Source organism: Calliopsis andreniformis, chromosome 2, assembly GCF_051401765.1.
Source record: "Calliopsis andreniformis isolate RMS-2024a chromosome 2, iyCalAndr_principal, whole genome shotgun sequence".
In the NCBI taxonomy this organism is placed as follows: domain Eukaryota; kingdom Metazoa; phylum Arthropoda; class Insecta; order Hymenoptera; family Andrenidae; genus Calliopsis; species Calliopsis andreniformis.
The window spans coordinates 6906633-6931310 of NC_135063.1; the positions used below are offsets into that span (position 1 = coordinate 6906633).

The 24678-nt window shown below is 39.5% G+C and overlaps 1 protein-coding gene across 1 annotated transcript in view; it reads left to right on the forward strand.

Annotated features, from left to right (window-relative positions):
• Positions 1-15036, forward strand: part of Wge (BAH domain and coiled-coil containing protein winged eye) — a 193840-nt gene extending 178804 nt beyond the window's left edge. The window contains exons 9-22 of the mRNA XM_076392062.1: positions 2288-2584; positions 5448-5558; positions 5654-5878; positions 6308-6462; positions 8187-8963; positions 9315-11383; positions 11509-11797; positions 11879-12088; positions 12163-12471; positions 12556-12969; positions 13061-13289; positions 13517-13937; positions 14038-14560; positions 14731-15036. Of these exons, the coding sequence (XP_076248177.1) occupies positions 2288-2584; positions 5448-5558; positions 5654-5878; positions 6308-6462; positions 8187-8963; positions 9315-11383; positions 11509-11797; positions 11879-12088; positions 12163-12471; positions 12556-12969; positions 13061-13289; positions 13517-13937; positions 14038-14560; positions 14731-14943 (6242 nt within the window). The 3' untranslated portion in view covers positions 14944-15036. The remainder of the gene's footprint in view (positions 1-2287; positions 2585-5447; positions 5559-5653; positions 5879-6307; positions 6463-8186; positions 8964-9314; positions 11384-11508; positions 11798-11878; positions 12089-12162; positions 12472-12555; positions 12970-13060; positions 13290-13516; positions 13938-14037; positions 14561-14730) is intronic.
• The last annotated feature ends 9642 nt before the right edge of the window (positions 15037-24678 follow it).

A 24678-nucleotide genomic window follows, 5' to 3' on the forward strand; every position in this document is an offset into this window, starting at 1 on the left:
AAATAATTTTCCGTACGATGGATATGGAAAGATGTAGTGAAGAGTAATTGAATGGAACGATTTAGAACGTGAGAAGAGAACGACATATGGAAGTACACATGAGAGAACAAGGGGAATAGGGCTGTCCGCTATCAGACACAATACAGTGGAAAATATGTAGGTGCTTACGCAGTTGTGCTTTGTTCTAAAAACTATTTGCAATAATAATAATGTAGCTGCAAAACAATTTCAAGAACGCCTGTACCATTCTATTATCTCATTCGCGTATTTTTTATCCTTTTAAATGAAAGAAAAGGTCAATGCCTTTTCATGCCTTTCGGGTCATTAAACAATTTTTCTTGAAAAGCACACGTAGATAAAAGACTGGTACCATTAAGTATTAAAAAGTTACAACCCATAAAAACACTCGCAGGTCGCTGGATTTTATCGTGGAAGCTAGTGTTCCAATAATTCCACGCTCGAATGTAAATCATGAAAGCAGACGAAGATGGATGACGATAAAGACGACCGTTGTGCCTGACACAGAAAGAAATCTTCGTCCACCCGTCACTTGTTCCTTGGCGCACAATGCTGAAACAGTATCCTTGGTACACTGTTCCATCGTTGTGCACCCCTGGCGCGTCCTCCCATTGCATTGTTACGAGCCAGATAAAATAGCAACGGGCGTATAAGGGATGGAAATAGGCTTGACAGGGAAAGCACACTATTTATCCTCATCGCTACTCGAATCGTCATTATTCGTCTTTATTAATGATTCACCGCGTCTCCATAGGGAGAAAATATTTACGGTAAAATTAGCGAATTCTGTAAATTGCTGATGAAGATAAACGATAATTGTGAATTATGTTTGGGTGCATTGTTCATGGAGAGAAAAACAGGGATGTTTGGTATTCAAAATGGACTATTTGATCATAGAATCTAGGATATTTAATATAGTTGTAATTGATAATAAGGTACTTAGATATGAACTATTTGACGATAGGATCTAGAACATTTAATATAGTTATAACTGATAATAAGATAGTTAGATACTTATTACAGTAAAATTATAGGAAATATATAGGATGTAGGTATTTATAAGTACCTACGAGACATTAATAATTAAAAGTGACTCGTTTTTGAAAGATTTGAAAATTTGAAAATTAGACATTTGAGAATTTGAAAAATCCTAGTATTGGAGTAAGTCATCGTTATTCATCATGAAGATTAGGTTATACTAATAGAATCGATGAGTTGAACAATAAGCAGTACACGTCCAAAATTCGCAATTTTCAAATAATCTCTAAACTGTATCTGTTCCCCAGAGCCAAAATGTATTCAATCCCACAGAAAAAGTGGACTTACAACTAATACAATCTGGCTCTAGAGTCCAGGTATGAAATATGCATATAACTATACGTTAGAATCAAATATCTCAAAATGTGATTTTTAGACTCGTACTGTTCTTCAACTCATCGATTCAATACTTATGTTTCAAATCTGAAAAATTTTAAGTGATCTGTACGTAGTCACCGAAGATGAATCTGCTCAAGGTTTAATTTCCTCCCTGCGCCGATCTCGTTTGCAGTTACTTCCTTAATCTCCTACAATGTCAAAACACTCTACTAAATGTACAGATCGTAACTAACTGATCTGGAGCCAGCGTTTTAAACAATAGCATTCCATACATCCAGCAGCAAATGCCTCATACCAACCAGTAGCTAAGCCCCTCGCTATTCATCTTTGTGACACGTCCAGTTATTCCGATGAATATCGTTATAACCATGTTATGCGCGAATTCATTACTCAAGCTCAATCACGAAGCCGCGTCGGAATCGAATGTCCCGACAGACAGGTACAATGCTACAACAATTACTTGCTTCGCTGCACTGTTCAAAGCGATTAGAGGACCATAGATTTAAATACCCAACAGCGGAGCGAGGGAACTGAAACAAAGCTAGCCTCGAACCTATCAGACATATCTTACATAGCGCAACGAAGTCTGAAACATCAGGCATCCCATTGAACAACACTCAGTCGGTCGAGTGATCCTCTACTTAACTTCTCTGAGCGGTGCAGCGACTGCCGAACCCTCCAATCAATAACCATTCAGAGCCGATCCAAAGCGTCGAAAGCGAGCTCGATCAAGGCACGAGCCGTCGAATGAAAGCAAGTGGACCCCGATGGGGGTTGACTGGTTAACCGCGGCCACTGTACTCGGCTGGACGGTAGCCATGGGCTAGACACCGTCCAGCGAACTTAATCCCTCCGTAGAGGAGAAATGCATATCAGTGGGGCCTGTTCTTAGGTTCGAGCACGGCCATGGCAGTAGGCGGTGCGACCCTGGTGCATTGCGGAGGACCTGGAGGGGAGGATCGTCCGGCCCACCTCGCCATTCCCTCGGGAGCCCTGGCACCCTCGCTGAACGCTGCCCTCGGATCCAGCCTGAATTCCAGCCTGAATTCCAGCCTAAATTCCACGCTGAGCAGCATCGGCGCCGCGGCGAGCGCGGCGACCGCCGCCACTGCCGCCGCCACAGCCGCATGGCCGCCCACCTTATGGCAGTACCCCGCGGCGGCAGCGGCCGCTGCAGCTGCAGCTGCAGGTGAGACCGATACACCGTTTTTCTTAGCCCCCGCTGCCTCCTCGAGCTGCCTCCGCGAACAAAGAACGACGCCAATTTGCGGCACGGTTCCGCGGCTCTCGGACCTGTGGGAGGAGTCTCAACGAGGGTGTGGGAAACAAAATATTGGTGGAAAGTCGTTGGCTGTTCGGTGCCCAATGGTAACGCTAACTTTTCACGCTTGCGAGAGATTAGCTCGGGGAAGGTGTGTAATTGGCGCGATAATGGTATTCGCTGATACTGCTGTGGGTTTAATGCTGATTGCGTGCTGTTGGAGACGTGCGAGGTTAATTAAACCTTAACTACTGACAGGGAGTCTGATAGACTGTGATGCATTTCTTGTTGTTGATTGCATCGGTCCTTTTATCGAATTGAGATATTTTCTTGTGGAAACTTTTGTTGCACGTTTCATGCCTTGTTTCTGTGGGATAATTCGGTAACTGAGAGTCAACGTGATCTAGGTCCTTTTTTGTTATTTTTCGAGGAAGCCAAAAAACAAGCGCGAATACCATATTTCTTAACATAGCATTTGCAGTAGTAAATTTCCTTCACTTGTAATGGAACTTAACTAAACTGTTCTTATTCTAATACGATGAAGAAAAAGCAGTAAAGTTCTGTAAAATCTCCGTTTTCAAAAAATGAACTTGCTTTAGCTTGGCTCTCAGGTACACAGTTAATGACATATTTATTTTATCTTGGATTAAGTAAGCAGTAATTTGTTTCAGTAAAAATTTCCCTATTTAAAGGGTACTATATCGTATTCTGTTATAAAGGCAGGTAAATACGTTTGTAGTAGTAGTAAAGTGTTGTTTCTACATCAATTGTGAGTACCACTACCACGAATTCGTCTTTAGTTTAATCAATAAGGTCGGTTGAATAAAAGCTGTAACTGAATCTGTAGGTTTCTGACTGTGCGCAATTGTTCAAGTAGACAATGCTTTTGTGGTAGCAGCAAATGATACATTTCAGGTGACTATAGAGTACATCTGAATGTAGCCACGTTGCTGCAAATACATGGTAGGTAGTGATACAGGATTAATTCTACATCCTTTTGTCCTGTATGTGATTAGCTAGATTCCTGGCACGTTTCTAGCCTTCTGACTGGAATCAAATACAGATATTGATAATTATCTAGTTTGATAGAAGCTTTAAAGCAGGAAATGGATCTAGAGTGGATGAAAGATGAAAACGATTATCTAGTTACCCAGGCTAATTAATCCACATGATTGTTCAATAGCTATAATAACCAGTTCTCTAATAAATATGAACAACTATTCATCAAATAAAATTCGTAACGTGTACATCAGTCGATAAACCAATAGAAGACTGGTATCTGAACTAATATTAACTCGGTGCTTTTACTTCTCTCTTAGAATCCAGTATTTTTAAAGCCTCGAGCTGCTTTTCGTTTCTGATACCTATATCATACGAGACTTAACAAAACGCTAGCTTTAGAATGAACACCAGGTAATTAACAGAGGAAAAATGTTGCTGTTTACCGCGTGCTACGAATTTATTGCACCAACACCAGACTACCGTTCAATTCCGCGAATTAGCAGCGAAACAACGAGCCTGCTCGTTTTTTTTTTTCATCCCCCACACCCTCTCCCCCACCAACGCTTAAATCGCTGGTGGATTGCGCGGTGGGAATAAATCATTCCGCTAATCGGATATTTATTTGCGAGTCCGTGACCGCCATTTAGTTAATCCGAGCAAATCTTTTGCTGGCTGCGTATGCACGACCGTTTGCTCCTCCAATACGTCCCCTACCTGTGTAACGTTGAAAATATTTTTTGGAAGAACTGGTCGAGATTCGTGTTACTCTATCTTAATTGAACGCAGAACATTTAGAATAACAAGCGTGATCTTTTAACGAGTTCGTTAATTGTTAAGGGTGGCCTGACGTGAGTCTATAAATTGGAATTAACTAACTGTAATTGATATCCTATTAACACAGTCATCGTGAAGATTTTAATTAATTTTGTGTATTTCTGGCTCGCCTTTTTTTAATGGAGAGATTCAGTTTAATTTATTTCGATGGATGAAGTTGAGCTGTGAAACTCGAGAAAAATTAAGGGAATTTTCGAGAGTTCATTTTTTAGGATGATTTGTATGGTGGAGTGGAGAGATAGAGCGTGCAATTTTGTGTTATTAGAGATTGTCAGATTTTTTGCTAAACCGAAATCTCATTTCCATTTATATTGAAAAATAAGAAAATTGCCTTAAAAGAACTTGGAAATCGTATCGAAAAACGAGAAGGTATCACGTTAATCAAATTTCATTGACGTTTGAAAGCGTTGCACGACGGTGTAATTGAATTTCAGTTGAAATTTGCTGTTTCGCAAATAAACTCGCAACATTTTTAGAGTACTTGCACATAACTTTCGGAGCAAATTTATTCCCCGTTTTCCAAGGCTAACCGAGCTTCCCTCAGTGACCGAGTGACATTTAGCTGAATAACGAGGATCTATATTCTCGTTGCCCGTGCATTCTCGCGTTACCTAAATCATTCACGAGTTGCTGCATTCGAATCGTCGATTTTCTGCTTTCCCCATGCATTTATTCCGTCTGGCTGTCGATTCTTTGATCATGATTGAAAGGACAGGGTTGCATAAGAATTCGTTTTGGGCGTCCCAGGTCCGATAAAAAATGGTTTTTAATTTGGAACGAAGGAAAATTCTTCGTCCTAGCGCATTTCAAGCTCGTGGAGAAAATAGTATTACAAAAGACTAAATTTGTCTTAAGAAGAATTTTAAACTTATGGTAGATTTCAATTTTTTGCCATATGATATTAAAGATACCAGTTTATTCATACTAAATTTATAATTAGTGCATGATGTTCCAGCGATGCCGATGGAACCAGTTGGATTTCCGCAAATGGGTGTTGGACTTCAAGGTGGTCTACAATTGGTCAGGGATCCTACGACAGGACACCTCCTTCTTATTCATGCTGCAGGTATGCTTGCATAATTTGTGATATAAAGAAATATATATTGAGAAAAATGTCCTATAGAGGAATATTCCTTAAAAATTATAATCTTTTGTGTACAGAACAAATGCAACAGGCAGTAGTGTGGCCAAGTTACTCTAATCACAATAGCGGAAACGTCGCGCCACCACCACTTCTGCTTCCGCCTCCACCACCATCTCTACAACTTCTAAGCGACATAGGCGGGGCAAGATTGGTCCTTACTGAAAGTAAACGAAAGCAACAGAGCACTCTTCCCATCGTCAAGATAGAAGCTGATTGTGGTCCCAGTCCCACGACTATAATCAGTGAGTATCTTCTAAAATTTCATTTTTCTGTTTCTGTGAACGAGCACAGAGTTTTGGTATTTGGTTTTGAAATTAGAATCTTGATAACAAATGATAGAGACATGGTTCATTTTCTCGAACCACAAGTACCTAACAAAATTATACTGAAAAGAATTTGAAGCAGCTTTTCTCATTCCACCTAAACTTCCACCATATCAGCTGATAAGTAGAGAACAAGTCTAAAAATTCGTCACATTATTTAGACTATTTACCAGTGGGAAGAGTTAATATTACCATTACTCAGAATTAAAACTAAGCGAGTAATCTATACGCATCATGGTCATCGGAAATCAGAGAGTGATTAGCCAAACAAGTAGCTTTCATATCAATATTCAACGATCTCTGATGGGAATGGTTCCCTAGATAACATCGAAATCGTAAATCCCGTAGCGTCGACAGAGTCAACGAAGGCATTGCAGACAGTGACCTCGATGACAGGCACCCTCGTACCGGATGCACCCCTAGTGACCACGCTGCACTACTACCCTCACGCCCCTGCATTGGTCCAAATCAGCCAGGCTGAGCCGACGCACTGCAGATCGCAGGTAGGGTTATCCCTTCATTATTTTTCTTTGCTAATCACTTGCATTCAATTCGTTCCTCGACTGCCCATCGATCCGGTTGAATCGTCCCCCATGACAATCGGATAGAGAGGAACGGTAAACGATGTCAGTGGAAGGGTAAGTGGGGGACAGCAATTACGCGGGACTCAGGGTGCGGTTCAGTCGTTCGCATAATACGGACACGTTGTGGCACATTGTATTAATCATGCGCGAACCGATTTGCATTGCTATCTGCATGGGTATTGCGAACAGCTTCGATAGTGTGACTTCGGTGTTCTATATCGGCTAGAACTGTTTCGATTATTCCTTTCGTTACACTTTGTTTTTCGATGTTTGTTTCATTTTCAATATCTTGGTCAACTCAACGTTTTATTCAGTTTATTATTGCATATTATATTATATGATTGTCAAAGTTATTGCATGTTTTTATTCTAGCGTCGCAAAGTGTACAAAATTTTGCGAAAAGGAAGTTCGCAGAATTTTACTTTGTGTACGAAGATATGATTGATACATACTACTTAATGTCTGACGCATCTGTGAAAGATGAAAGTGATATAAACAGTATGTGATCAGACGGACACTCAAAACAAACATGATTGAAACTACAATCCTCCATAATTATTTTACATAACTATATGTAAAAATAGTTCTAATTCGAATTATCCAGGTCAATATGAACTTCAAAAGTATATAATAAAATGAAATACCTTCCTATAACATAAACAGCTCTATATATTCAGTGACAAATATGGCTTCAATATTTATTATTACATTTCTGGGTAAATTTTATTGTACCATTGTAATATAGTTAATAGATCACTCTATATGCATTAGAAATTCGTATTCACTTTGTTCTCGTTCAAACTGTTTGTCTTGGCGGGTACCAGCGTCTGTTTAAACCGCGTAAATTATTCGCATAGTCATTATCGAAGCCGCAACGTAGTTGGATTGATTTACACAGTTACAACGTTGTCGTGCAACGTTTGATCGGACAGTCGAGATACGTCCGAAGCTAATGATGGTTGGTGGAAGGTTTTATGACTCTGCTTAGTTTGTTATTTCGTTTAATGCTATGCTAATCACAGATACAGGACACTAAATTTTTGTTGGTTTTTGCTATTATTTAAAGATTTAACAAACTCTAGTGGTACAATAGCAGAAGAGGATGACTTTTGTAATGGAATGACGGTTCGAAAATTTAGAGTAGCATTTTTTCCTTCTCTTGAACCACTGATTTTTCCTGAATAACGAGCTTACATACGCTTCATATTAACACATTCACACAATATTAACATTAATCTATGCATATTATTCACATATTCTACATATATATTTTTCATTCATGAATGCTACCATTAGTTCACTAATATTTTCTTTAATCGTAGTTTGCTATAGCGAATTTTAAGGAAGTTGAATGAAATATCATTGCGTATAAAATAAAAGAATATTTAATAAATCGCAATAATAATTATTGAGGATTTAATTTAATTCTATAGATTCAAAACTATAGTAATGAAATATTAATTTTTATCGTGACAGTATTTGAAAACAGTTGTGAAGTTCATAAAATTTCAAATCTTGCCGATTAAATGACTTCAAGCTCCACTCGATATTACTTCACTTAAAAAATAGGCTTCATTCAATTTTATTATCATTCGCCACTACCTAACTTGCCAAAATTTAACCTTCGAATATCCTGCGGGTAGCAGCGAAGCTCGTTTCTGTCGAAGGCGACTTCTCCGGTGTCATGCCTAACACCGCCGCCAGAAGTGACAACGATCCACGCGATCGAGCCACCGGAAGTGGCGCCGATCGTAGGCGTCCAAGATGCATCGAACCAGACGGACGCGCTGGAAACGGAGGACCAGGAGCCGCTTCCATCGGTGGACGCTTGCGTGAAGCAGGAGCAGAACCTGAGCCCCTGTCAGCTCCAGAACCCGACGAATCTGACCACCACCACCACCAACATGACGAACCTGACCAATTTCGAGATCGTGGCCGCCTCGCCGGAGAAGGTGTGCAACGTCGTTCGAATAACCACCACGACGACCACCGTGAACCCAGCGGTGTGCGGCATAGTGGGCAAGGTGGACAAGGCCGAGAACACGATCATCAACATGGCCGACTGCCCGAAATATTCGATCACGAAGGAATGCAGGAGCGTCACGGCGATCGACAGAACGATCGAGCACGTGGTCACCAGGCAGATCGAGAACAACGACAGGGGTCACGTGGACGACGAAGGGGAGGAGGAGCCGTTTGCAGAGGATGCTTTGCCGTGCAGGGACATCAGAAGCGGACCAAGGATCATTGAGATCACTGAAGAGAATTGTGATAGTTTTCATGAGAACCTGGAGTTCTTTGGGAGAAGGAGGGATCACTCGGGTGATCGGTATCGAGAGAGGAAGAGGAGCCATGCTGTGGAGTCTGTTGCTGAACAGGAGTATGAGGAGATTGGCGGGAAGATCGTGGAGAGGAGCGAGGTAAGAATAGATTTGTGATATTTTTAGTATTTAAGGTGGAGTTTTTTTTAAGGGCGAAATAGAATTTTGTCTGAGGTCTAGGTGACGTAATTTTTTGTACAGACATACTTTTCAGATTTGTTATAATTATTAAGAACAATTTTCTCACTTGTTTTCAAAGTGTTCTTATTTAATTGCTAGGATATAAGTGTTAGCACTTATTTTCGTTTAGAAAACTTTTAGTAAGATCTACAGTAAACATCTCCTACTATTTGATATAGAACTTTAATATGGACTTAACACGATTTGTCAAATATTCATTGCCAAATTGTCAAGAAATTTTCTGAAATTAGAAATAACTAAACTTTTCAGGCCGAGTTGGTTGAGTCCAAAAACCCAGTAGTCTCAGAAACGCACAAATACCCTGCTACAATAGCAAGTCCTGTAGAGACTGTGCAGAAGGAGTCGAAAGAGCCCTCAGAGTCAAAAGTATCGATAGATTCTAACCTTGAGAGCTGCGACAAGATGCGAGACGATCATTCACAGATTGCTCAACCGTCCATTCGCCCTCAAATCACAGTAAAATCGTTCGACATGCCAAGCATTGACTGCGATGATCAAGAGGTCGAGCAGATAGTGATAAAGCAAGAGGCCGAGGAGACAGCGTACGAAGATTACGGATATAAATGTGAGGCGACGTCGACGACAGAGAAACCGAGGTGTCACGAATCAGTGAAGAGACACTCGATGGAGAAATCTCACCCTGGGATTGAGAACGTGGTAGAGAAACTAAAGAAGAACGCGGCTGCTTTGCAAGAAGCGGCTCCTCGAAAAATGGAGGACTCTAAGGAAAAAGTTGCAGAGAACTTGTACGTGAAGAAGCATCCAGAAACGATACCCAGAAAACTAGAGAACGGGTTGAAGAAACATATTTTGAGGTCCTGCGAGCGTGCTCTGTATGCAGAAAAGCACGAAGTCTCGAGAGAGCCAGAGATTTTCTCATCAGAAGCAGCGAGATCTGCGTCAGACTTGCAGGACCTCTCTACATGCTCAACGAAGGACTCTTCCTTGAACAGCCACGCGCTGCCCAGAGCGTGTTACCTGAATGATAACAACAACGACACCAGGAGCAATAACAATAATATTAAAGGGATGAATGACGGAGAGCCAATTGTGAAGAAGGAGAAATCTTCGTCGCCCGAGGTGTGCGAGGTAAAAGCGGCTGGGTGCTCCGACAGAGATATGGTTACCCCGAAGAAACGCAGAAGAATCGAGATTCCAGAAGAAAATTACGCCTTACCGTCAGACAATCAGGATTCGAAATCGAGAGCCGTAGTTAACTCGAAACAGAAGCCTACAGTTGATATTAGTGGGCTTGAGCTACTCTCGAACAGTATTGAGCAACTGGAACACCTAAAACCAGACGCTCAGAATGGGACTCCCGTAGCTGACATCGAGAAATCGCCTGTTAGAGCTAAGTTGATCTCTCCACAAGGAGAAAACAATAACAATAACGTAGACAGTCCATTGGGCTTGCTATGCGCCCTCGCTGAACAGAGGTTCATGGAAGAGGTGGGCGGCAAAGTGCCTAGGAAGCTGAATCTGGAAAACTCTGAAGAGATATCGCACGCTGGTAGATTGTTGCTAAATCTGGGCAGAGCTAATCTCGTGGAAAAAGAGGGAAAATCATCAGACAAAAGGAAGTTTGCACAAGCAGACACTGAATATGGGAGCCCTAAAAGGTTCAAAAGTTGTGACGAGCCTGAAGATGAACAGCCCAAATGTGTCACGTTGCATTATCATGAAAACGAACAATCTGATACGCAGTATGAGGCAAGATCTCAAGGAGACCTAGTTTTCAGAATGAAGGAGAAGACGAGGAGAAGTATTGACTTCTCTGAAAGGAACGGCGTCAGTATTAAAGATGATGAAGATTCATCGCTGAAGGATAAACCTGTGAGACAGGAAATTCCTTACAAAACTTCAGGATATGAAGCAAACGAAAGCTTCGAACAACATGAACCCCATTACGAACAGTACCACATGAACGGTGGTTATAGCGAGAAAGTGGCTGCTGAGGGCAATCTTTCAGACTCTGAGGTTGAAGAATACAATGAGAAAGTCTTCATAGAAGAATTCGAAGAGGATGAAAATAACACAGGTATTAAGAGAAGACTTTCTGCAGGGGAACATCGCGATTGCCATGATTACAGCAACTTGCACGCGAAACTGGAGGCAAAGAAATTCATCGCGCGCAAAGGGCACGTGGATAATGATGCAGATTGGCCCAATATGGACGCTATGGAGTTGGACATGAGGGTCAGGTTAGCTGATATTCAGAGACAGTATAAAGAGAAGCAGAAGGAATTGTCTAAGTTGACTCCGAAGAAGGATGAGAAGAAGAGTCCCGGCAGACCGCGAAAGAAGAGTCATTCTTCAAGGTGAGTGAATTCACCCTAATATAAGATCACAAGACACTTAGATAGAAGCAAGACACAAATCGTTTTTAAGAAAAAGTTTGAGAGTTTTTCACTGGAAGAAATTGATATTTTATTCATGCTTACAGTTCTGATCATGGGACCCTTTCGTCACCACCCACGCTAGAACCAATGTCCTCTCCGCACAAATCTCCATCGCGTTCACCGGATGGCGCTCCACCACCTTTGACCTCGGCCGTTCTGGCCATGCCGAGATGTAATGTGAACTTAGTGAAACTAGGTGAGCCAAGAAGTCACATCAAACTGTTGGATAGCATACCGAGTATTCCGATTCCCGTTCCACCAGTCGCCTCGCCTATCACTGTTCTGCCGTCGAGCAAAACGTCGCAGGACGACGATGAGAAAAGTACAGGAAGGGTAAGTTGAAGCGTTATTCTTGTTTGACAAGAATGAACTCGTGTATCATTTTAAGAAAATGGCTATTGCAATCTTTTATAGCTGGGTTACGACACATCGTCACCAGCACCTACTGTCGCGAGTTCAAGTTCAGCTTCCAAGAAGCGAAAGGTTGGCAGGCCCAGGAAACTCCTGTGCACTTCAGGAAGTGTTAGGCATCTTACAGAAACGATAGTTGCGAAGAAACCTAAGAATAAAACCTCCTTAGTTGGGTATCTCTTGTCGTCGAAGAACAGGCATCTTCAGACAAAAGTGGGTACTTAATTAAGAGCAAAACGAATATTATGTGGGTATAATGTGATAAATGTGTGATTTTTATTTGACAGTATGTCAGTAAGATTGGATACACTCCCTTGCCCTTCAAAAATGCGATATCTTCCATGAAATCCTCCTCCAAGAGCCATAAATCAAAGAAATCTAAACCCGCGAAACAGACACCCCTGCACAACAAGAACGTTATCAGCTCGATCATCGCGGAGAAAGCGAAACTGAGTCAGGAGGTGAAACTGGAGAAACAGAGTAAAATGAAGCCTAAACTGAAGGCAGAGGTTAAGGTGAAAACCTGGGAGGATGATGAAACTTCTAGTGTTGTGGAGAATATGCTGCCAGAGTCTACTGTACAAGAACCAGTGAAGGTACTTAATAATGAAATACGTCTAAACATTTATTCTTAGCACTCTTCAGGGATAATTTAACGTTATTACGTGTCAATATTTTAGGAAATCCCTGTGGAATCAACAGAGATTATAGAAGAGATGAAAGAGACCGACAAAAGCAGGCACGAGAAGTCGAAGAAGAAGAAACGAAAGTTAAGCTCGTCGTCTCCCTCGCGGCGTAAATCAAGCGACCGTGATAAAAAGGAGTCAAAGCGCAGGAAGTCGTTGGAGTGTAAGGAGTGTAAGGAGTGTGCGAAAGCCGCAAGGGCCGAGAAGACAGAGATCGTCAATAAGTGCAAATTAACGTCAGCCCACTTGGCCATCGACCAGCTCAGAGTTCTTACGGCAATGGGTGGTCTATTTTACGCTGGAAGGCTCAGCGCTGTTCAAGCGCCTGACGTTTATGCGATCACGCTGGACGGCGAACGAGGCAATAGACCTCATATTCATTCCCGAGAGGAGATTCTACGAGACGCGGTAAATTATCATTGATTTAGTTGACGTTTCTTTTACTTGATGCTTTTGTTTGAACGTGGAACTACATCTCTGTCATGTTTCCTAACGGCAGATCGTGGAAGTCTGCCCTACTTCGACGAAAGAATTACCGCCTGGTACGAGACTCTGTGCCTATTGGAGCCAGCAATATCGTTGCTTGTACCCGGGAACTTCCGTTGAACCAACTGAACCGGATCCAGAACTGGATGAGAAGTTTGTGAGCGTGGAATTCGATGATGGGGACAGTGGAAGAATTGCTTTGGATGATATCAGGTTGTTGCAGCCTGATTATCCTGTTGTTGGTAAGTTTATCGTTTTAATAATCGTAAGCTAAGTTTTTTAGTCTTTTAAGTACTTCAAGTTGAAGGCTGATACTGGTAGTTCCTCTTTTATTCAAAATTTCTTTTTCCATGTTGTGGCTCTAATAATCCTCTATTTTTTCATAAAAAGAAATCTCCAACTTTGATTTAAAGGCTGAAACCATTAGTATTTTCTATAATTGTATTATTTAATTTGCATTTAATTACAGAGTATGATCCCAATCCCTTATTGTCCTTGTGCAAACGTCGAAGACAGACATCTGTATCGACTGAAGACAAACGCTCATCAAGCAATACGCAACCATCTACATCTACAAACGTAAACAATACAATTCCTACTGTCACTTCAACAACGAACTGTTATGTTTCGTCGTCTGATGGACAATCAGTGGAACGACACAAGTCGGACGACATGGATGCAAAGGACTTGGAGGAATACCGTGAACGAAAACGCATGAAGAAGAGGAGAAGGGACAAGCTGAAGAGATTACAGGAGGCTCAAGAGGGGAAGAAGAAGCATAGGAGGCATAAGTGTTGCGAAGAACACAGAAAACACAAACACAGGAAACACCGTAAACATAAGCATAAACACAGTCACCATAGCAGTCATAGCGAAGGAAGTCACATAAGGTTTGTTTCCTTTCCCTTGGAATTGTCACTCCAAACTGTTAAAATGTTAGTGGTTAAAGTGAATTTATTTTTAATTCGAATACGTATTAATATCTCTTAGCAGTGGGGAAAGTTGCTGCGGCCAAAAGAGCGAGGAAGAGTTGGCCAAGGAGACAGTACCCAAAATAGAAGAAGAACCAGAAGTTGAAGAGGAGTCAGTGATGCAAGAAGAAGTTATCCCAGAACCGATCAAAGAACCTATCCGCGAAGAGAAGCCTGAGAAGCCCAAGAAATCGGACAAGAAGTCAAAAATGCGGGAACGTCAAGAATCAGTAGAGAGTCGTAGCAAAATGGCAGCATTCCTTCCAGCTAGGCAACTATGGGGATGGGCTGGGAAGGGTTACAGACGACCTGGTGGCAAAGGGCGAGCTAAGAAACAGTTCTTCAGGGCGATTCAACGAGGAAGTGAGACAATCCAGATTGGTGACAGTGCAGTTTTCCTGTCGACTGGCAGGCCAGACAGACCGTACATTGGACGCATTGAATCTATGTGGGAAACGTCGAACTCCAATATGATTGTGAAAGTCAAGTGGTTCTATCATCCTGAGGAGACTGTGGGATGCCCAACGAATCTGAAGTATCCGGTAAGAATATTATTAATTACTTTTTATGAATTTCGTAATGATTATTGTGATTCTGAAAGGAACTGTGTAAACGTTGACATGGTTTCTTCATTGCTATACTTATATTTTATAGTGTCCCTATAAATATGAAATTTCTGTTAATACAACAGAATATTCTTTTGAATGTTTAGGGTGCGCTGTTCGAGTCTCCCCACATGGACGAAAATGATGTGCAAACGATCTCCCACAAGTGTGAGGTTCTGCCTCTTCAGGAGTATACAGACAAGTTGGGCAAAGAGCCGCACAGATACCTGACTATCTACGACAACAACGACATATACTATCTGGCTGGTTACTACGATCCCACCACATACCTGTTGACAATGCAACCGGGGGTTGTTTGAGAACAGCTTAAGCTGACGATTAAGTTAACAGGTGTTACTTAATTGTCGTCAGCACCAAGAATTTCTGCGAAATAAAATTGAAATAGCTGTGGACATCGCTTCAAAGCGTGTCATTTGCAGCCGAGAGGCTTGAGAGATATATCAGGTCGCATCTAGTCGAAATCATTGGATCTCGACGCGATGAAATATCGTGAAATGATGCAATTTGTACGAATCAAGTTCGTATGTTACAGACATTGGAGAATTTTGAAAATTCACAGTGCAAAAGCTCACTGTGATGATTGTCAGACAATTTCAATTGTACTTTGACATAAAATCAGTATCTAGAGGTTTTCGAGAACCATTAAGGGCCACCCACAAGGCACAAGCATTATTTATTATCGCAGTGGACGAGAAACACACTATTATTTACGTTTTACGTAGTGATCACGTTCTGTTTCTACAGTTACGTATTGTTAATTGATCGTTGATTTACTTTTAATTAAGTTGATCCTAAGCAATGAGGGATTAGGATTTACGTTTACTCTTCTAGTACCTACGGAGGTCATTCACGCAATTGAAAGGTGGTTGTTGGTCATTGGCTTTCGCCTAAAGTCTCAAGTCTTTCAGATTACAGGAAATCGAGTAAGGTGTCTGTTTCAGTGTTGAAACTTTTCTTTGAGTGATGAACTCTGATGCATTGTTTTTCGCAAATGGGAATTTTCGAAACTTTTTTCGACATTCTGATCGAGACAGTTATTGACACTCGCGCGAGGCAATCGTGATAGAGGATCACGGGAATTTCAGACACCTGACGCGTGCAATGACAAGTTGCTTCGCTGTTCAAGAGGAATACCTGATTATTACGGCATTGTGATAAATTTATACGACGCATTGGTAATATTTAATGAACGAAGTATTTCAGAGAAAAATTTCTATATTTTGCGCGAAGCATCGGTGCTGGAATTTGAATGGAACAGAGAAGGAGGCTTGTGCCTTGTGTAACAGAGTTAACGAGCGCAGCTCCAGAATGCCCAAGAGTTTTCCCAAGAGCTGCGTTTATTCATACCTTTGCCACGCTTATATTTCGATGGAAGGGAGACGACAAATAGTTACAGAACAGATACATATAAATATATATAGACAAATATATATTACGTATGTACAGGAGAGATGCAATAACTATAAACGAGTGGCATTACGACGCGCGAGAAATTACGACAAGAAACTCTTGAAATGTTTTATCAATTGTGTATATATTATATATAGTATATGCTGTACATAAATATTCAGTACGTATAAGCATAATCGGATTCGTGTCCGATTGTTAATCATTTGACCGGTGTTAATATTATTGTTTAATCGCAGAATAACAAACGGCAAGGAATAAAGAGATTTCGCGCGAACCTCGAGTAGCCCGATCACGCAGACTCCGTAGAGAAGAACAGAGAAGAGAAATCGAGGCTTCGATCTCGGATAAATGATCTGTTTTGATCCTCCTAGCGATCGAGCCACGAGCTTTCCCAGTAGACACTTTCCAATACTCCTGCGATCGGTGCTAACGAGATACGATGTACTTAGATTAAGAATCGCCTTCTCGCGTCTACTCCTTCGTCAGTTCATCGTCTTTTGCGTGGCCAAGACGTGAGTATTGTCTGAACGTGATTCGTCGGAGTGGACGCGAACGGGCAACCTCTTTTCTTTTACTTCTTGACGACACAAAAAGAGATTCGGTGGGCCTGGCGCTCGAAGCGTTCAGGCTCACCGCGAAGAGTTGCCGCTGGTGATACGAGATAAGGTGCTACACACATCCTCTTTACTACGCGCGTGTTACTGTTTTCATTTGTCTTTTTTAAGTTAACGTTGACAGTTTACTTTTACGCGTTGGCTTTCTGCACGATGACCGAGCAGAACCAGTTTAGGATTAAGGTATTTTCTATCTGGTGATTTTTGTATTTCTTCACGGTAGTAGACAGTCGGTGAGAGGATGACACTCGAGTTTCGTCTTTCTTCCCTGCTAGGTGAGTGTTTTCTTTCTCTTTGGGCGGAGGCTGCTCCTCCAAGGAGAAAGGTATGATCGTACTGTCTTTATTGCGCTTGACTCGAACCCTCACCGACTCTCAATCCTGACTCGAGCTACTTATGCGAGAGACACGCTGTTTCGGTACTCACCCCGTTTCTGTCTTCTTGCTTCCCACGCGAACGAGACTGTGCAGAATGAGGCAGGAATGAGTGGACAGAGTTTGGAGGTTCTTACTCGTCTGGAAAATGAAAGAGAAACACTAAATGATTGAAAACAAACGTTTTTATGTTGCGAATACTTTTGCTTATGCTAAACATTTTCAAACTTCATGGTGAATTTGTATATATAAGTATTATTTTTTTATTATAACAATGAACAACTATACTATACAGTGTGACAGGAGTGTATGGCAGTTCTTTAAATTCCAGTTTATATAAGTCAAATTGATAAAAACAGTTCATATAGACTATATTTCTTAAAATGTTTATAGAAACAACTACAAAAGGGCGACTTTTACTCTTAGGTAGTTCTAGAATGTAACAAACTGTTTAATAATATAGAAATTTAAGTATAGTAGAGAATATAGTTTCCATGGCTATCTGTATTTCATAAAATTTTTGTAATTGAACTGAAAAGGTATTAAATACTGGCTGGTACACATAAAATGGACCCCAAACACAAAATAAAACTTTTAACCTGTATTTTGCGTTTTGAACTCGTTTTAAGTGAACCACCTAGTACAGATATCTGCATATGAATTTTTTTTACTATATCAGACCTGGACAAATTTAAGTCAAAATAACAATAAAAAATAATTATTTACAATATTATGCAGATTTGTTGTTTCAATTATACTATTTGAGAATATAGAACATATCAGTTCGTATAATAAATTTAGTTATAGTATACAATATACAATATTTAATTATTTGGTTATGTATAGGTACATGGCAAAAAGATTACTTTCAAAACTATTTTTTGAAATAAAATAGTAAAATCGTTTTCAAAAATAAAATTCGTAGCTTTAAATTGAAACAATGTATCATTTGAAATAATATTTTAAATGTGTTCAGGCCTGATCTATGTGATTTCAGTTAAAATTCTAGAAACAAGCTTTGCAAATTTATTCGTGCACAGATCATAGTAAAAAACAGAGAAAATTTTTGTTTTAAATTAATATACATTTACTTACATCTAATGCTAAGGTTTCTGAGAAGCTTTGCAATATTTATTTCCTCAGGAACGGAGATTTAATATTCACATTTTCACAAAAATATTTAACATAAATTCTCTCACGAAACAGCAGTTACATGACGCGCAAAGTAACAGAAACTCTACCGCGCATGCTCCAATTTTCCTCTTTGCGCATGCGCATATGTACACTATGCAGTTTGGAGGGATCACTCAAAATTTTAAATATCTGATCATATAAGTGTTTTACTCCCAAGACGAGTAAAAGCTTCTAGAACATGGTAAATCATTTCTGATCACCCTGCGCGATAAAATGAAAAAGAAAAATAGCCACTCGTAACGAGACGAGGCACGATCTTAGTACAAACTGCAGATACAATAATTGTCGTACGTTACTTCAGTCGCGTTCGCGGATACATGACGAAGAAGGACAAGAAGAAGAGTACTTATATCGTGGCGCGTGTGATTCTTCGCGTGTAAATAGGGCCTGTAAGTGTACGTCGCGTGTCTTAGACACGATCGCCAGATCCAATAGATTACGATTTCTATCTCTAGCATACGTTTATCGTTATCGTGTGCAACGCTGACGCGGCGGAGTCGATCTCCATCCAGCTGGCGATGATCTTTTTTGAACAAGAATTCATCGACTCGATCGCGGTCAGCGCGTGCAGTCTGTATATTGCATAGTATTTTTCCATTAAATGCAGAGAAAACGAAGAAAAAGGACAAAAAAAGTACATGGTCAAGATATCGTTGGTCCCTTCAGGTCAGTGGTTCTCAGCTGCTTCGAAGGAGAATTTTTTGATGCTTGAGACGGAGATTTGTACATAGAAAATCAGGCAAAAATATATGAAACGTATTCGAATGTTCGCAGAATCGTTGATTCGAGAACCATTTGTCGGGATCAACGAATGCGAAGACCTTTTTTTCCAAGTCACTTTGATTCAATGATGAAGTAGCCTATTCGTAGACAACGTAGACGTGGCACGTTCGCTTGTAGATTTGTAAATACGTAGCTTAGGTAGATCGAAAGAAATGTCGGTGTCGTCTTTTTTTATACGTCACGACCGATTCCTTTTTCATTGGCTGCTCTCTTTGATTTAATGTTTGATCCGCACTGGGATCGTTGTCTGGAGAGAGTTTTGTCTTCATAAAAGAGGTATTTGAGGAATATACAGTGACTAGCAGAAGTGTGAGCACGTGATGCCTATCGTCAAACTTTGGTTCTTTCTATTTGACAGTAATTTTTATAACTTGTAGTCTAATTACATTTCATTAAAAAGCTTTTTCTCTCATTTCTTTAATTGAATCATTATCAAACAGAATTTCCATCAAAGTATTCATAATTTCTGGATGACTGCTGTACTATTTCTTGTATGTCTGTAATAAGAATTTAAGAATGTACATTTACTACTTTTGTAATTATTTGTACTCTAGAATTAATTTCTGTTAAAGCTAACTAGCCAGTCTGATATAAGATATTTCTAAGAATGAAAGCAATTTTTTAATCAATTTGGGAGTATTTCCAAGATAATTGACTTTCAGAAATATAATGTGTTATTTATCATTACCCATAACTTGTTGATTGTAAATTATATTCTAAAATGAAAAAGTTTGTTATTTACTCACAATTCCATAGATTTAAATTACAAACTTTACTCTGGATGTCACCAACAGTCATCAAAAGAAGAAACCGAGTAATTCGCATGTTAATTTAAATCCTCGTTAGAAGTACATTGTTCAGGCTCATTCACGCGCCTACAATTATAGAATACTCAAAATATTTATTATAACACCAACTTTACTTAAGATATGACTTAAAATTTTCATTAGAAAGTTCAGCTTCAATTAGACTACATAATATAAAAATTAGAAAACAATAAGCAGAAGTGAAGGTACTGACGTGACAGACTCACATTTTCATTATCACACATATTGTACATACATTCGCGAGCCATGGAAACATTATTAACAGAGACACCGACATTTTACACCTCTTATTTCTGAATTACGCGGAATTGAAGCACGTCTCGGGGGCTACAATTAAAGCGAGTCCAAGGAGCTAAAGAATGTCAGCAAATCGAGTGAAGGGCAAAATTTGTAATAAGCGTATACCGTTCGAGCTAGTCTAGCCATTAAAAAAGGTAGTTTGTAAGTGTATGCGGTCGGCTGATGGATGAATAAGAAATTCGTATTTTCGTTCCCCAGTGAACAGCAAAACAGTTGATACTTCGACATTCTTTTATTTCTTAAACAACAACAGTTTCCGAATGTTTCTTTCTTTTTACACAATTCTTTCTTTCTTTTACTTTCCTTTTTTATTTTTTTAAGAGAAGACGCGAGCGTGTTCTGCGTCCAGTACCGCGAATAAAGGATTCCCTTTTCGTCGCGTAGCGTACTTGATTGCCATCTTTTTCTTTCTTCCTTCTTCTTCTTATTTTCTTTTCGAAATCATTCGCGCGGGATAATTGACGGAGCGACAACGTACACGCGATAGCGATAGGGTTTAAACGAGATGTACGAGCCTGTATATTTTACGAGGTAACGACGCGTGGGTGGATTAAGGGAGAGAATGCGTGCGTGGATGTATGCGTGAGAGGGAGAACCGGGAAAACAAAGCAGATAAAAAGATAATATTTTACTCTAGAGAATCGAAATTATTATATTTTAATAACGGATCACGTGAATATTCGATTTAATAAGTAGTAGAGGGATACGATAAACGAGGAAGCAAGCATAGAGGAGAAACTACACAAAAAAAAATGAATAAAAGAAGTGAAATGAAAATGACAAAAAAATTATATATATATGTATATGTATTATGTATATGTATATGTATATGAGCAGTGAAGAAATTGTGTATTGCGTGGGAGGGAAAGGCGGGAGATCTTCGAAGGTGGTAGGACGCGTTGACTGTTTCGAACCCAAAAGTCTGAAAAAAAGATTTCAGGATAAAACAAAGAAGAGATACAAGTTGAATTTCTTTTATATTTTCCTACGCGACATTTTTGTATGGCGAGTGACGTGTGAGTGAGAACCGTGGATGAGAGGGCAAGTCTCGGTCCATGTTCGTTTGTAACAAAAATATGCAGATAAACGAAGGTCTCGCTGAAACGTGCTACAAGATGGAGAGAAATGAGAGAAAGGGAGAGAAATACGCGAATATTAATGCTGTTGCACTGCGTTAATGTGTACATAAGTATTGTTCTTTAATTTTTTTGTTCTCTTGCTTCATTTCTTTTAACAGTATTGTCCGCTCAACTACTCCTTTTTTTCTGGAGCAAATGATGTTTTCGTCACGTTGCATACTATTCTTTCTTTTTTTACTTGATATGATAAGACTTTCATATTTATGTTGGGGACAATTTAAATAAATGTAGTCCTTGAGGACTTGGTAACAAATCGGTTCCAATTTTTGTCTTCTTCGCTGACACCTGCCTGAGACAGGGAGGTGGCCTCTGGGGGGTTCATTGGTTTTCTTCTACGATCGAGATAGACAGTGGAAATAGCTGAAATAAATGATACTTGAAATTAGTAGAATTTGTCCAATTGGTGAAGATATAAGTTTTGGTACTTTTTCTTTAGAGCTCACAGAGAAGGCATAATGTTGGTATTTTTGTTGTTGTTGAAATCGCAGAGGTAAATTAAGTTCTTTGCAAACAATAATAGAAGTCGATGTGAACATTTTGTGTTTTAGTAATTGTTATTTTGACTCTCAAGTCACGTTTTACCGTATCTTCACCATAAAAACGAAATTAATATTTATTTTTCATTTTCGAAGACAATTTATCGAGGTTTTTAATACAATTTCAAACATATTGATATTTAAATATTTGTCTCTATAAATTTATGAATATTGTTTATAAAATTCTCCACAATTTTCGTGGGATTCATGATTAATAAATAGAATTTGTCCAAACATCGAAATCGTGCGAATATATACGGAGTGTCATCAGAAAAGTCATTTCCATTTCGCATATACATATTTATATTTCTGTCCAAACATTATGAACTATAAAACAAAAATTGATTTATAGTTGAATTTTATCCATGAAATTCGAGGTCTGTCCATTGAACAAACGTGGTTATCGAAATTCTTGTCGATACGTTCAGAACGACAAATGTTCAGAATTAATCATTCATAAGCGAGTTGAAGAGTGACCTGTGTCAATTTTTTAAGCATTCGAAGACCACAAAGAACGGAGGGAAACATTTTCCTGCTTCTATATTTCATTCAAAAGTGAAACATGACACGGTAAAGGTATTCAGAAAAACAGATTTATTTCTGTCTGTTCCCGTCTTTTTATCATTGAAAATCGAGTCGAACATGGTTCTATTTCTAATATCGGCAAAGAGAAGGAGGAAAACGTGGAAATTTTCCGAGAATAGGATTCGACCTCAAGGATGATACTTTGAGCCCTCGACAAAAAATGAACGTGACATTCGCGAACAAACGTCAAAATAATGGAAAACTGTTCGAAAACTTGCACCTTTATTTTCTGTTTAAATGAACGTCACATAGGGTCGGTGAACTTCGTTTGATTCGTTAAATCGTCGAGTATTCATTTTGGGGAGTGAATCGAAGTGGTGATTGTTTAAAGGGGAAAAGGGGAAATGACGTTTTTCTGTTTTTGCGAAAGGAACTTTTTGACGAATTCTTCAAGAGGGTGCTTCAACCTTGTGAGGTCAAGTTTTCGAAATTGTTTCGAATTCTGGCCTTTAAAAAGTTGGAACTTCAGTTTGGTAATAGAATCAAGGATATTTTAGTTCTACTGATTTTATTTGTAAATTTGCAGTTTAATTTAAATAGTTTAAGGATGATTAATTTACAATTATATTTCAATACAAAGTCATACTTAAATTTCAGAATCTGAATAACCGACTCAAACCTCTTCCAGTCTCTTAATTCGAGAGTTTGAATAAGCTGTTCATCTCAAATATGCAAATGACCATTAAACTATTCCTACCTCTTATTATCTATGAAACGTAGGACTGAAAAGACTAGGCTAGCATGAGTTTAACTAAGGAGTAGCAAGTAAGTCTATAAAAATGAAACTCCTGCACGATGCAATCCTCAATCACAAGTGTCCTTGATCACCTCACATTCTTTCACTCCTATTCTAAAACACCCTACGATACATCCTTCGATCGAATTAGAAGCAAAAAATCTTCAAAATGAAAGGAACTTGTAGCACGAGCCTTGTGGGATCAAACGAAGCGATCATTAAATACAGAGACCGAGAGCGTTGCAAAAGTGTGCGTGGTGTGTGTGATCGATGGCAGATCGTCGAGAAATAATAATCTACAATCGAACAAAATGAACTGTAGGTGACGAAGGAAAGGTAGGAGGGTGGTTTATCGATAATTCGTATTATGCTTCTATAGGACGCAGTCAGCGACATAAAATAGAATTAAATAAATCATTATTATCCACCGTTTAAAATATCAACGATCGATCGATCGTCGAGCTAATACTGTCCAAGGTGCGAGAGCATTTCGATCGATCGAGGACTAACGCGCACAGATGTTTGTTCCGTGCAGAGGGTTGAAGGCAGAGGGAAGGGGCGAAAGGTATACATGTAACGAGATTTATATTGTATGTACAATACACGGGCGAATTTGATCGAAAAGACAGAGTATTCGTGAAGGTTGAAACGCGAAGTAACAATTTACTGTATATAGTGATGGCGGTTTAATTACGGTGTTAAGGAAAATGTGTTATAGTTATGAAGGCGACGAGTGATGGACAAACGGAAAGAAAGGATACGCATTCTTGACTATTTCTGTTAGCTGAGTACTTGGCCAACAATAAAATGCATATTAGATACGAACACGAGAGTTGAGTTTTATCTTGGGTCATATTTATTCTTAATCCCTTGATCTTGTATAGACTTAGGATTTGGCGGGAAGAAATTTCATCAAATTTGTGGTTTGAATAGCTGAAGCGTTCTTGTGGAAAGTAGAGTAAGTGCCAATATTGAAAGATTTTGTTTTTTTATTAATCTTGACATTTTTTCAATTTTGGTACCTAGGTTATTTTTCACAAAGACGTTTCGATTGTTATTTTATATGTTCAAACCTTTTATTATTTTTGAAATAATATGCATAAGGGTGTATATTTGGTCCCTGTAATTCTATGTTTTTCATTATCATTGATATTTATAAATGAGATAACACATTTTTAATTATTAAGATGAATTGGCAGTGTAAAACCTTTAGTGAGAGGCAGAATCGCACACGGATCGTTAATTCGGTATAATTTCGCGAAGAAAACGAGGGAAACAGGATCAGACGGGGTGAATGGGAGTAATAAAAGGTGCTCCCGTGGCTATGCAATGGCTGACAAAAGTAGCCCATAGGGGAAACCATTTCAAGGCTCTGCTTTCAATATCTTCGCAATAGGAAACCACGCCGCATTGCTCGAATCCATATTCTTCCTTATTTCCTTTGAAACGCGTTCCAACGACATTTTCTGATTTCCGCTGCAAACTGATTTAAATAAATTATGACGTTGAGGCATTTGACCCAATTGCGAATTATTC